Raw genomic sequence first — 13621 nt, forward strand, 5'->3', positions numbered from 1 at the left:
CTCCACAAATCTAAAGAGCCCTTTCACGATGCAAAGAATCCTTTAATTGTGCAAAAGATTCTTTGAGTGTTAACGGTTCTATGTAGAACCTTATTCTTTACTAAAGAACCCTTGAAAAACTCATTTTGAGTGTAGACAAAGGGGTTCCCAATCCCATTTCTGGGAACCTTTTTTATTGGTGGATCATAACATTTGCTCTGCTACTGCTGTAAAATGCTGTCCCTTTTACCCCCCACCCCTTGTTTTCAAGTGTTACCCCAACCCATCTGGAACTGAGCTACAGGGCAGTGGTTGAGATCTTCCCTCTGAAATGAGACCCTCTAATAAAAGAGCATCACTTCATTAACAGCTACCAGCGCCGCTCTGTAGGCGACCCTGCCCGTCTGCAGGGACAGCAGAGGAGGGGAAAGTTCAGCTCCTCACTGCTGGGCTTTAGTTACATTTAGGGATCAGACGCCTTCAAAGAGGGGGGTAGTTATTTATTATCACCCCCCACTAATTCTTCAGTGATATGAAGCGGAAGTCAGAGATTCTCCAGGTTTTTGTTTGAATTTTAACATTCCACCTTAAATGGAGCAGCAGGTGTCAGAACTGCTGGACTATTTAAGGTGGAACAGGAAAGTTAGCCAGCTTCTTGTTCTAACTTTCTCGTTCCACCTTAAATGGACCATTTACCTAGCTAGCTATTGAGACAACATACCACTAGTGACGTTTGTGCTTGTTATGAAGAAAAAGCCCATAATACGCTGAAACAGCATAAAACAGATAAAACCGTGATTCTGGTTTTTTAAACAGGGAAAATTCTTTTTATGGGTTTCTTTGGTCTCTTGTGCTCCAGTGTTGCCGTTTCTTCTCCCTCTTAACGCTGTTTGGAGTTTTCTGTTTTGATCCGTCACTCAATAACGAACTTCAGCAGTCTTCACATCCATGAGCTCGTTCCGAAGTCTACACTTCCGATCGTCTAAACCGCGCTCCGGAAGCGTGTAACTGCCGCCAGCGTCGATTCATGTTACTTAAGAAAGTGCTGGAAATGGTTCAGGGGTCAGTGTCGAAATCGAAAGGTAACATTATTGGTACCCACATCAAAAAAATTAGCCCTACTTAGGACCGACGTTGAGAACCAGCGAGCTAGAAGCTCAGAACACAGTCATATCCAAATGTCATGGGCCCTCCTGGGCCAAATACCACATTTGTTCTTTTTCTAAGTGTAAATAAGGATTAAAACCTGATGGTTTTGCTTCCTGATGGGACTTAATAGTCTTAATAGTCACCATTAGAAACCACTACTTTCCTCAGAGGTCACCTGTTAAACCATTAGAATCTTTAACTTTGTGATTGTCAGGGCAGTCGTGGGCTGGAGATTAGGGAGGGTCGCTGGTTCGATGAGGGACGACACTACATGACTGAAGTGCCCTTGTAATACCCTTGAGCAAGACACCTACCCCCAACTGCTCCCTGGGCGCTGCGGATAGGGCTGCCCACCGCTCCCCTCAGGTGCGCTCACTGCCCCCTAGTGTGTATGTGGAGCTTTAACTGCATGGATGGGTTATATGCGGAGGTGGAATGTCCCTTAATAACCTAATATCAAGCTAAAAGACATTACATATTGCCATATTTAAGTGTGTTCTCAGTAGAGGACGTATTAACTTAACCAACAAAACATCTTTTGACTAGGCGCCCCCAAACGTTAACAGATGTCAACAGATGCAGTGTTTTTTTTTCCTCCCGGGAAAACGTGGCTGTCATTCCTACATTTCTAAAAGAACGTTTTATTCGTCTTTTTGCTTTACATACAGTACAGAGTTGAACAGATCACAACAAATATGTACAAAACATCCCAGAACGACATTAAAAGGGAAAAAAAAAATTTGAAGGTCTAAGGAAAAGAACATCACTCTCAGCTGTGGAAAACGCTGGCGTCTTGCACTGAAGAGCCTTTGTTTCACTCCAGATTGAGCTGACAAGACACTCGGCACAGCTTCAGCTTCCACCTGCCTCTACTGTCCCTGCTCACCCTCTGCAAAGAGGTCAGAAACACACAAATGAACATTTAAAGGATTTTTTATGTATTAAAATCAACAACCTACAAAAAACAAACCTAAAAAAAAAAACTTCACACTTTGCGACTCGGGTCTTAGTCCTTGTTGAAGGCGAAGGCGGAGAGCTTAGCTGAAGTGTTCAGCGGCTTTTTCTTCTTGGCGCTGGTCTCATCCACCTCCATCTCTCCATCCACCTCTTTATTCTCCTCCTCCTCCTCCTCCCGCTTTCTTTTCTTCAGGTCTGCTACCTCGGTCTGCGACCCACCTTTCGCCCTCTCTGTCCACGTCTGCAGAGGAGATGAAGGATAAAGGGTCAACGCGTGTGAAAGGACGGATTACAGGTTTAAATATCCGAGTCTTTCCAGGAGAACATCCACCGATGTTACAGAAACTCTTAACGTAATTATATCGCGTAACTCAATTTTCTTTAATCACTGAGTGTGTTTACAGGCACTTAATAATCTGATAACGGCAGAAAATCAGATTTGGTCAGTAATCCAATCAACACGTTTACATGCACTTGAGTGATCAGGTAATGAGGATTTCTTAATCAAATTCCCAGATGGGAATATGGTGTTTACAAGACCATTTGAATAATCTGATAACTGCAGAAATCTGATTATGATGGGATTATCGAGTGCATGCACACGCACTTAATACTCCGGTCATAATCTGATTTTCTGCAGTTATCTGATTATTCAAAGGGTCATGTAAACAGCTCACTCTGATGTTGTAGAGCACAGTAGGGTCTGGAAATCTGAAGAGGCTGGATTTGAGCTCAGCAGTCCGATTTCTCAGTGCTGTGAGCTCTTACTCTGATTTCTTTCGCATTGCTCAGTTTGTGCATGTGTGATAAGCGAGGAGCGTCGCCGCGAGACGTAGCACAGCACCTTTGGAGCGACACTGAAACCAAATACACGCTTGACTAAATGAAGGATTTGAATATTCTTCATCTTCTAGATGATGCAATTTCATATTTTCAGCAAAAGTGTCGCAATGTTAAAAAAAAAAAAAAAGGCACAGCATGAAGTTTGAGTTTTACATTTACGTCACGTCGTCTTTTCTGAGTCGGCTGGTTGTAAAGCAAAAATCTGATTACTGTCTGACTCCTGTAGACCTGGAGTTTCCCCGTTATCTGATTACTGTCTGACTCCTGTAGACCTGGAGTTTCCCCATTATCTGATTACTGTCTGACTCCTGTAGACCTGGAGTTTCCCCGTTATCTGATTACTGTCTGACTCATGTAGACCTGGAGTTTCCCCGTTATCTGATTACTGTCTGACTCCTGTAGACCTGGAGTTTCCCCATTATCTGATTACTGTCTGACTCCTGTAGACCTGGAGTTTCCCCGTTATCTGATTACTGTCTGACTCCTGTAGACCTGGAGTTTCCCCATTATCTGATTACTGTCTGACTCCTGTAGACCTGGAGTTTCCCCATTATCTGATTACTGTCTGACTCCTGTAGACCTGGAGTTTCCCCATTATCTGATTACTGTCTGACTCCTGTAGACCTGGAGTTTCCCCGTTATCTGATTACTGTCTGACTCCTGTAGACCTGGAGTTTCCCCATTATCTGATTACTGTCTGACTCCTGTAGACCTGGAGTTTCCCCATTATCTGATTACTGTCTGACTCATGTAGACCTGGAGTTTCCCCGTTATCTGATTACTGTCTGACTCCTGTAGACCTGGAGTTTCCCCATTATCTGATTACTGTCTGACTCCTGTAGACCTGGAGTTTCCCCATTATCTGATTACTGTCTGACTCATGTAGACCTGGAGTTTCCCCGTTATCTGATTACTGTCTGACTCCTGTAGACCTGGAGTTTCCCCATTATCTGATTACTGTCTGACTCCTGTAGACCTGGAGTTTCCCCATTATCTGATTACTGTCTGACTCCTGTAGACCTGGAGTTTCCCCGTTATCTGATTACTGTCTGATTCCTGTAGACCTGGAGTTTCCCCATTATCTGATTACTGTCTGACTCATGTAGACCTGGAGTTTCCCCGTTATCTGATTACTGTCTGATTCCTGTAGACCTGGAGTTTCCCCATTATCTGATTACTGTCTGACTCATGTAGACCTGGAGTTTCCCCGTTATCTGATTACTGTCTGACTCCTGTAGACCTGGAGTTTCCCCATTATCTGATTACTGTCTGACTCATGTAGACCTGTAGTTTCCCCCGTTATCTGATTACTGTCTGATTCATGTAGACCTGGAGTTTCCCCATTATCTGATTACTGCCTGACTCATGTAGACCTGGAGTTTCCCCATTATCTGATTACTGTCTGACTCGTGTAGACCTGGAGTTTCCCCATTATCTGATTACTGTCTGACTCATGTAGACCTGGAGTTTCCCCCGTTATCTGATTACTGTCTGACTCATGTAGACCTGGAGTTTCCCTGTTATCTGATTACTGTCTGACTCGTGTAGACCTGGAGTTTCCCCCGTTATCTGATTACTGTCTGACTCATGTAGACCTGGAGTTTCCCCATTATCTGATTACTGTCTGACTCGTGTAGACCTGGAGTTTCCCCCGTTATCTGATTACTGTCTGACTCATGTAGACCTGGAGTTTCCCCCGTTATCTGATTACTGTCTGACTCGTGTAGACCTGGAGTTTCCCCATTATCTGATTACTGTCTGACTCCTGTAGACCTGGAGTTTCCCCATTATCTGATTACTGTCTGACTCCTGTAGACCTGGAGTTTCATTGTTATCTGATTACTGTCTGACTCCTGTAGACCTGGAGTTTCCCTGTTATCTGATTACTGTCTGACTCCTGTAGACCTGGAGTTTCCCCGTTATCTGATTACTGTCTGACTCATGTAGACCTGGAGTTTCCCCATTATCTGATTACTGTCTGACTCGTGTAGAGCTGGAGTTTCCCCGTTATCTGATTACTCAAGAGCATGTAAACAGGATGATCCGATTCCAGACAAAATCTGATTTTCTGCAGTTATCAGATTATTAAGTGCCTGTAAACACTCAATGATTACAAATTCTCTACCCAATAAGTCAGCAAATGATAAGTTGGCAGTTTGTATAATAATAATAATAATATGTATATTTTAAATTTTCCTCTGGAATTCTCTAACTGAAACAGAGCAAGCCGGACACAATTTTACTGAATTCTGTTTTTAATTTATTCGTCTAGTTTTTGTTATTTTAAGGTCCTACTGCGTTCTTGCTGATCTTTTTCCAGTAAAGTATGCTGACATCCTCCGAAGGCTGTGCAAGCTTCGTCACTGTTCACTGAAGCACCCTAATTACTTGATTAACTGTCAAAATGATCAGTCGATCAGAAGTCTAATGGATCAGGACATCCTTATTTAACAGGGAAGATTTTTTTCTCCCGTCTTCTACAAAGTTTGGTATCCAAACACCTTCTTGCGACAGTGACATTTATACTGGGTCAAATGTGCACAGAAGCCATGAAAATCCAAACAGCTGCTGTCACAGTAATCACTACTGACCAACAGAGCAGCTCCAGCCAGTCCAGACGCATTCGTTTCCTCAGTGAGTAGACAAAGGCGGTGGACATTACGGAGGCTGAGCGATGAGTCACCAAACACGTTTCACTTATGAGAGCCTGAGCCCACTCCACACGTTCACCACCCATCCATCCAACCCTCTGTCTCTATTCATTCAGCTCTGAAACACTCCAAACCAGCCCCCTCCTCAACATTAACATAAGATCAATGAGTTCAGTCCACGTCCTCGTCCTCCTCCTCCCCAGGCCACGTTTCCAGAGCAACAGGCGGCCAAACCAGAACACCCCCCTGAACAAACATACACGCCTGCTTTAATATAAACTCAGGATCTGAGGTCACATATAACTATATTACATGATCACACATACACACACACACACACACACACACACACACACACACACGTATAATAAAATTCTGGTTCCATTGACTTACATTAAAAGTAACGTATGTTTTTTCCTTCTCCTGTAAAGTTGTAAAGTTACCATTTAGTAGATACAAGGTTTTGCTTAACATCATGACCACCTCCTCGTTTCTGCGCTCACTGTCCACTTTATCAGCTCCTCTTACTGTATAGCTGCACTTTGTAGTTCTAGTGTTTAAAAACTCCAGCAGCACTGCTGTGTCTGATCCACTCAGACCAGCGCAACACACACTAACACACCACCACCACCACCACGTCAGTGTTACTGCAGTGCTCCGAATGATCCACCACCCAAACAGTACCTGCTCTGTTAGGGTCCATGGGGGTCCTGACCACTGAAGAACAGGGTAACAGAGTATCAGAGAAACAGATGGACTACAGTCTGTAACTGTAGAACTACAGAGTGCAGCTATACAGTAAGTGGAGGTGATAAAGTGGACAGTTAGCGCAGAAACGAGAAGGTGGTCAGAATGTTATGCCTGACCGGTGTAGATAAAGTCAGATGTATCGGGTTGATCTTGAAGGTTAGACGTTTTTTCTCTGGTTTTACAAGGGCTTGTGCAGCCCACCCACACCCCCACCCACCCCCACACAGGTCAGGCTAAGACAGCAAAGTCCACAAAACAGTAAAATGTCACAACGTATAGTGAATAATTAACATCACAGTTGCAACTACGTTAAAAAGACGGATTTATTAATATGATTTAAGAATTACTAATGATTTTAGAATTTTTTTAAATATTAGATGTGATGCTCCTGAATCAATTCAACCTCTTCACTCAACATGCATGTTCTCTTAGAAACAGTAAAACTCAAATTTTCCAGTTTCATTAACAAGACATGGTGAGATTTCTACCTGCGCCAGATGGCACTGCGTCTAACTAATGGAAAGAAATAAAAAAGGTACGCACAAGTATTAAAACCTATTTATTAAACACATATTAAAAATGACAAAGGCGTAATTGCATTAAATCATAGCTCAACATAAGCTAAGCTTTACTTTCCCTGATATTTTGCCCCCGGCTCCATCTTCATGTTTATAGCGCTTCTGCAAAATGAGTTTTGATTTCCACCATCACTCAAGAGGAAATGGCAACATCATCTTCTGATATGAAAAACGTGACATTTCTGCAAACGCAGTCGGTGCAGCTGTGAGGAAAGCATTACGCACAGACACAGCGGAGAGAGTAGCTTCAGTATTTATGCTGTGTGGCTCTCTGAAGCAACGGCGCAGAAAATGGCACAATGTAAACAAGCTGTATCAGAGAGCAGGAGGCAGCCTAACGGCTGAAATCCCCTTTATCATTAATTATTGATTTTTTTTTTTAATAATGACCAAAAATTGTGGCGTCCCTGAGGGCAAGCAGTTCCTTTTCAGCTTTTAATCAATTTGACATATTTTACACACTGTTTTCAGGAAACCTCTGTTAACTGCAGCGCAAGTAATTAACAGCTTCACATCGTTAAAATTTAAAATGGACAAAATTAAATAAAGAGTAAATCTTCCTTCGGTAATGTGCATTTTCTTTGTACAACGCTGTATAACGCTTCCTTTGGTGTAATTTAAATAGATCACACTGCAGATTCATACTGGATTAAAATCCCTCCACAATTATTACAGTCAGACTGTAAAACTACACACTGCAGATTCATACTGGATTAAAATCACTCCACAATTATTACAGTCAGACTGTAAAACTACACACTGCAGATTCATACTGGATTAAAATCACTCCACAATTATTACAGTCAGACTGTAAAACTACACACTGCAGATTCATACTGGATTAAAATCACTCCACAATTATTACAGTCAGACTGTAAAACTACACACACTGCAGATTCATACTGGATTAAAATCACTCCACAATTATTACAGTCAGACTGTAAAACTACACACACTGCAGATTCATACTGGATTAAAATCACTCCACAATTATTACAGTCAGACTGTAAAACTACACACACTGCAGATTCATACTGGATTAAAATCACTCCACAATTATTACAGTCAGACTGTAAAACTACACACTGCAGATTCATACTGGATTAAAATCACTCCACAATTATTACAAACAGACTGTAAAACTACACACTGCAGATTCATACTGGATTAAAATCACTCCACAATTATTACAGTCAGACTGTAAAACTACACACACTGCAGATTCATACTGGATTAAAATCACTCCACAATTATTACAGTCAGACTGTAAAACTACACACTGCAGATTCATACTGGATTAAAATCACTCCACAATTATTACAGTCAGACTGTAAAACTACACACTGCAGATTCATACTGGATTAAAATCACTCCACAATTATTACAGTCAGACTGTAAAACTTAAGTGTTCGAAAGGTACAAAACAAACAAAGCATCACCACCACTGTTATTAGCAATCTCTCATCACAGCTTCTCACCAGTCTGGCCTCGGCTGACAGTGTGCGGAAGCGGCCCATGGCCTCTTTAATGATCTCCGTTTCTTCCAAGTCAGGATTGTCAGCGAGGATGTTTTTCCGGTTCTCCTCCAGCCACATCTGGAAACCTGTCTTCGGTCTGAGAGGAACAAGTGCAAGTGTTAAATAAGACCATAAATCACTGGAGCTGGTAAACAACTGCTGTGGCTAGACCGGTTCAGTTACCTTCAGCCAGCTTGTGTGGACTTGTCCTAGAGTCAAAAACATCTCTCACATTGAAGACACCAGAACTCATGATGAGCTGAATCAGGTGTGTATAATGCAACACGTGTGATAGAGCTTTTCAGGAGTTTGATAGTCAAAGCTGTTGGAGCACTACACAGTGCCAAAAACTCTTATTACAACTCTGACCTGCAGATAATGGACAGGAGGGATTCAAATGTGCTGCTGATCTGACCAGAAAACTGACCACAAAACTGTATTTATCGATGTAAATAAAATGCAATGATGTGCAAATCATTTAAACCCTGTATTTAATTGAAAGTAGCACAAGAACAACATATCAAATGTTGGAACAGAAATTTGACAGTTTTTTCAAAAATATTTGCCCATTCTGAATTTGATGGCAACAACATGCTCCACAAAAGTTGGGACGGTGCAACAAAAGGCTGGTAAAGTTGTGTAATGCTAAACTGGCAACAGGTTGATTGACAGGTCAGTAACATGATTGGGTATAAAGAGCGTCTCAGAGAGGCGGAGTCTTTCAGAAGTGAAGATGAGGAGGGTTCACCGCTCTGTGAAAGACCATCAAATAGAGCAACAACTCAAGAACAATGTTCCTCAATATAAAATAGCAAATAATTCTGCTTTTCGTCGTCTACGGTACAAAATACCATTGAAAGACTCAGAGAATCTGGAGAATCTCTGTATGTAAAGGGACGAGGCCAAAAACCAGTATCTGCTGGTCGTGATCTTTGGGCCCTCAGGCAGCAGTGCATTAAAAACCAGACATGATTCTGTAGTGGAAATCACTGCATGGGCTCAAGCACTTCTGAAAATCACTGCATCCACATATGCAAGTGAAATCTCTAAAACACAAAGACGAAACCAAATATAAACAGGATCCAGAAATGCTGCCGCCTTCTCTGGGCCTGAGTTCCCAAACACAGTGCTGTTAAAAGAAGAGGTGATGAAACACAGTGGTAAACACGCCCCTGTCCCAACTTCTTGGAACGTATTGTTGGCATCAAACCCAAAATTGGCAAAATGTTTTAATTGTCTCAGTTTTAACATCTGACACGTCTTTGTAGTATTTTCCTTTAAAAATGTGGTTTACATGATTTGCACATCACTGCATCCTATTTTTCTCTGGAGTTTTGCAGTCCTGGGAAAAAGAAAAGGCCAGGCTCCTCATAAAAACCACGTATGACTGCAGTCCTTTCTCCAAACACTGTTCAAGACAAACGTTTTTTGAGGGTTTTTTTTAAGCTTCCTTTTCTATCGCAGTCATGTTTGCTCGTTAACAGTACACTCAAACAATTATGGTTCTGCATGGCTGCTTTAGTAAAGAAAATGGCTCTATATAGAACCATGAACACTCAAAGAACCCTTTGCATGATTAAAGGGTCCTTTACATCATGAAAGCATTCTTCAGTTCTATATAGCACCAAAACGGGTTCTGACGTCAAGGCTATAACAGAAGAACCCTTTTCGATGCTCTACAGAACCCTTTTCAAAAAAGTTCTATATAGAAATCATACAAAACACAATCTCTGTCAATCTGAGGAACCCGTTGACAAAGCAAAGAACCCTTTAATCATGCAAAGGGTTCTTTGAGTGTGCATGGTTCCGTATATAACCATTTTCTTTACTAAAGAAGCTGTGAAAAACCATCCTAGTTAAACTTGATGGCTATACTTCTGGAAACAGCTTGTAAGTAGAGTTGACTGACATTACAATGACATTACAATGACATTACAATGACATTACAATGCTGTTGTTGCTTAGCAACAGGAAAACGCTCAGCCAGGTGGTGCAACACATGTTTTTCTGACTTCAGTAAAGCACAGCATGAACCCCTGAGGCCACCTGACCAAATCTTATAACAGAATAAAACAAAACGACAAATAAAAAATAGAACAGACCAGCGTACGACATTTATAATAATAATAATTATTCACCCTCATAACCAAATGAGATCGTTAGATCAGCGTTTATTCAAGATCAATACGGTTAAACATTCATGCAACAAATACCTCTAACTGAGGAAGCCCAGCATTCACAGGCATCACCCAACACCTAGTTCAGTCCTTCATTAAATCTGTTAAATCAGTATAATCCTTCATTAAAATTAATTCAGGTTTATGAACAAGTATCCGCTGCGCTTGTTTTACTGTATTAAACACCAGTCAGCTTTTATGCCAATGTTGAAGTGTTAGTCGAAAAAACGTCTAAAATAGTTTATATTTTAGCTGAACATTATTTCTTTGCATTAATCCCTTAACCTTATTCAGTAACTGCATGAAATAAATGCACGTTTTTATTTATTTATTTATTATAAAAGCTCCTCAAATGAACAGAACGTGTGTTTTATGATCTCCACATATCACTACATGCTTAAAATTTACTGCTGAAAGCCAAAAATCTCCGCCGCTCTTTGTGTTATTTTCTAAAAGTGATGTTTCCAGAGCAGATCACTGAAGAGACGCCGTCTGTTTATAGTTTAGAGCCCAGATTTGGGGAAAAACGGGTCGACTTTCAGTAGAAAAACAAAGTTCAGCTTCTTTTATTATAAGGGTTTAAAATGACGTCACCGTCTATTAGACTGGAGAGAAGAGCTACAGCCTCACACGACGCCCAGCTTCTGAATGGAGCTTATGGAGTATGAACGTTATGAAGAACATGACCAAGTGCTGTTTGGAACCACTGGTGGTCTTAAGTTTAAGTAAAGTGTTCCTAATATTGATAACAGAGGGCATTATCAAATGTGCATATATTGGAGTGTGCCTACAGTCTAACACAAACTATTATATAATTAGAGTATTTAACTAAATTATTCAATGAATTAATTTATATAATAAATGCATGAATCTAGGTTTGGTGGACACCAGGAGAATGGTACCTACTTGGTTGTATAGTGCCAAGAGTAAAGTTTGGTGGAGGAGGAATAATAATAATAAGAAGAAGAAGATCTTTTCCAAAATGTTATGGTTTAAGAGCTGAATAAAACAGGCCTTTTATTAGCTATCTTAAAAATATATATAATTTTAAAAAATAAAATGACATCACCGTCTATTAAACTGGGGAGAAGAGTTACAGCCTCATACGCTGCCCAGCTTCTGAATGGGGCTTATGGAATATGAACGTTATGAATAACATGACCAAGTGCGGTTTGGAGCCACCGGTGGTTCCCAGAAGTTTAAGAGGTTTAAGAGGTTAAATGGTCACACTGGTGGGTTTTAATATACACTTCTAAAACCTAAGAAAGTTGATAATAAGCTGTTGATCTGTGTGCTCCAGCGTATTCGTCACTGTAAAATGTGCTGTAAAAACAAACTTCCTCACTTTAGCATTTAACTATATTATTATTTACTTCTACTGACACAGATCACCTGAATTACTGTACTTTTATTCTTCTTTGCTCTTTTCTACTGCTTTGTTAAAACCACAGTAGTAGTTCAGCTCCACTCCTACCTCGTGTTCTCCACATTATCTCCTGCTGCTGACGGAGTTTTCTCTACAGCCGGTTTCTCCGTCTCTTTCTCGGTTCGTTTCTCCTCCGGCTTCTTTCCAGCTCCTTTAGTCGCACTCATCTGCAGCAGAGTGGCCTGAGCCTAAAACACGGACAGCACAGCTTTATAAAACAACCAGCCACACACTCATTAATAAAGATGCACGCTCAAAACTGTACACCAGCACGGAAAATCAGTAGGGTTGAGCTACAGATCAACAAGATGGATCTGAAGCTTCAGAAGTACTTGGTATTAACTGTTTTATAACTGTAGCATTTTCATGTAGCCAGTTCAACTGGTATCTGTTCATTATTGCAAATACTCAAATGACAAATCGGCAAAATTGAACGCATCCAGTTTTGATACCAGGTTCAGTTTATTTATGCATCTTTCCTCCTCCCAGAGGTTTTATTTGCCATTATAAGGCCTCAATAAATCACTGGTGTAGGTAAGAAAAGCCAACATTTCAGATAACGTGATCGTCTCTGTCTGACAGGCCAGAAGTGAGCTTTATGAAAGCAGTCAGGCTGAGTGACCTGCTGTGCGGGTTTGATCAGTACACTGCACCTTGCTCCTGGGTTTGGGTGCCAGAGGCTTCAGCACTGGAGCTTTGCTCTGCTTTGAAGAACTAGTCAGAGCAGAAGGTTTCCTGCTAGACATGGTCATGGTGTCCAGAACATTAGCCACTCTCGGCTGGCCTGCAGGAGATCCGGTTGACTTTCCTGCACCAGCAACCTAGAGGTTAAAATAATAAAATAACAAAAGAAACATTACATTGGTAAATAAAAAAAATGTCCTATTATGATATTAGTGATCAAACAGTTTTCTGTAATACTGAAGTAAACTAAATTTACTTACTGTAGGAATACACTAACACAGACCTAAATTAATTGAGTTTAAATTGAATTAACTGGGTTTATATAATAATTTCAGATGCTATGGTGTTGCTACAGGTGTTCCAGATGCTGTTAAGGTGTTGGCTCAGCCACTGCTACAGTATCCCTCCCAGGTGGTTGCTAAGGTGTTGCCAGGCCATTGCTACAGTATCCCTCCCAGGTGGCTGCTAAGGTGCTGCTAGGCCACTGCTACAGTATCCCTCCCAGGTGGTTGCTAAGGTGCTGCTAGGCCACTGCTACAGTATCCCTCCCAGGTGGTTGCTAAGGTGCTGCTAGGCCACTGCTACAGTATCCCACCCAGGTGGTTGCTAAGGTGTTGCTTGGTCACTGCTACAGTATCCCTCCCAGGTGGCTGCTAAGGTGCTGCTAGGCCACTGCTACAGTATTCCACCCAGGTGGCTGCTAAGGTGCTGCTAGGCCACTGCTACAGTATCCCACCCAGGTGGTTGCTAAGGTGTTGCTTGGTCACTGCTACAGTATCCCTCCCAGGTGGCTGCTAAGGTGCTGCTAGGCCACTGCTACAGTATTCCACCCAGGTGGCTGCTAAGGTGCTGCTAGGCCACTGCTACAGTATCCCTCCCAGGTGGTTGCTAAGGTGCTGCTAGGCCACTG

General features: G+C 41.6%; 1 protein-coding gene across 4 annotated transcripts in view; it reads right to left on the reverse strand.

Annotated features, from left to right (window-relative positions):
• Positions 1–1749: 1749 nt before the first annotated feature.
• wdhd1 (WD repeat and HMG-box DNA binding protein 1) overlaps positions 1750–13621 on the reverse strand; it is a 76463-nt gene continuing 64591 nt past the window's right edge. For 3 of the 4 annotated variants that reach the window (XM_037542079.1, XM_037542081.1, XM_017721607.2), the window contains 5 exons: positions 12681–12848; positions 12076–12215; positions 8386–8521; positions 2120–2326; positions 1750–2017 (listed from right to left, as the gene is read on the reverse strand). In XM_037542079.1, coding sequence (XP_037397976.1) covers positions 2135–2326; positions 8386–8521; positions 12076–12215; positions 12681–12848 — 636 coding nt within the window. In that variant the 3' untranslated portion in view covers positions 1750–2017; positions 2120–2134. Of the gene's footprint in view, positions 2018–2117; positions 2327–8385; positions 8522–12075; positions 12216–12680; positions 12849–13621 lie in introns of all 4 variants that reach the window. The other variant, XM_037542080.1, reaches the window with a different exon arrangement.

The sequence above is a fragment of the Pygocentrus nattereri genome, chromosome 10 (assembly GCF_015220715.1).
Source record: "Pygocentrus nattereri isolate fPygNat1 chromosome 10, fPygNat1.pri, whole genome shotgun sequence".
Taxonomy (NCBI): Eukaryota; Metazoa; Chordata; class Actinopteri; order Characiformes; family Serrasalmidae; genus Pygocentrus; species Pygocentrus nattereri.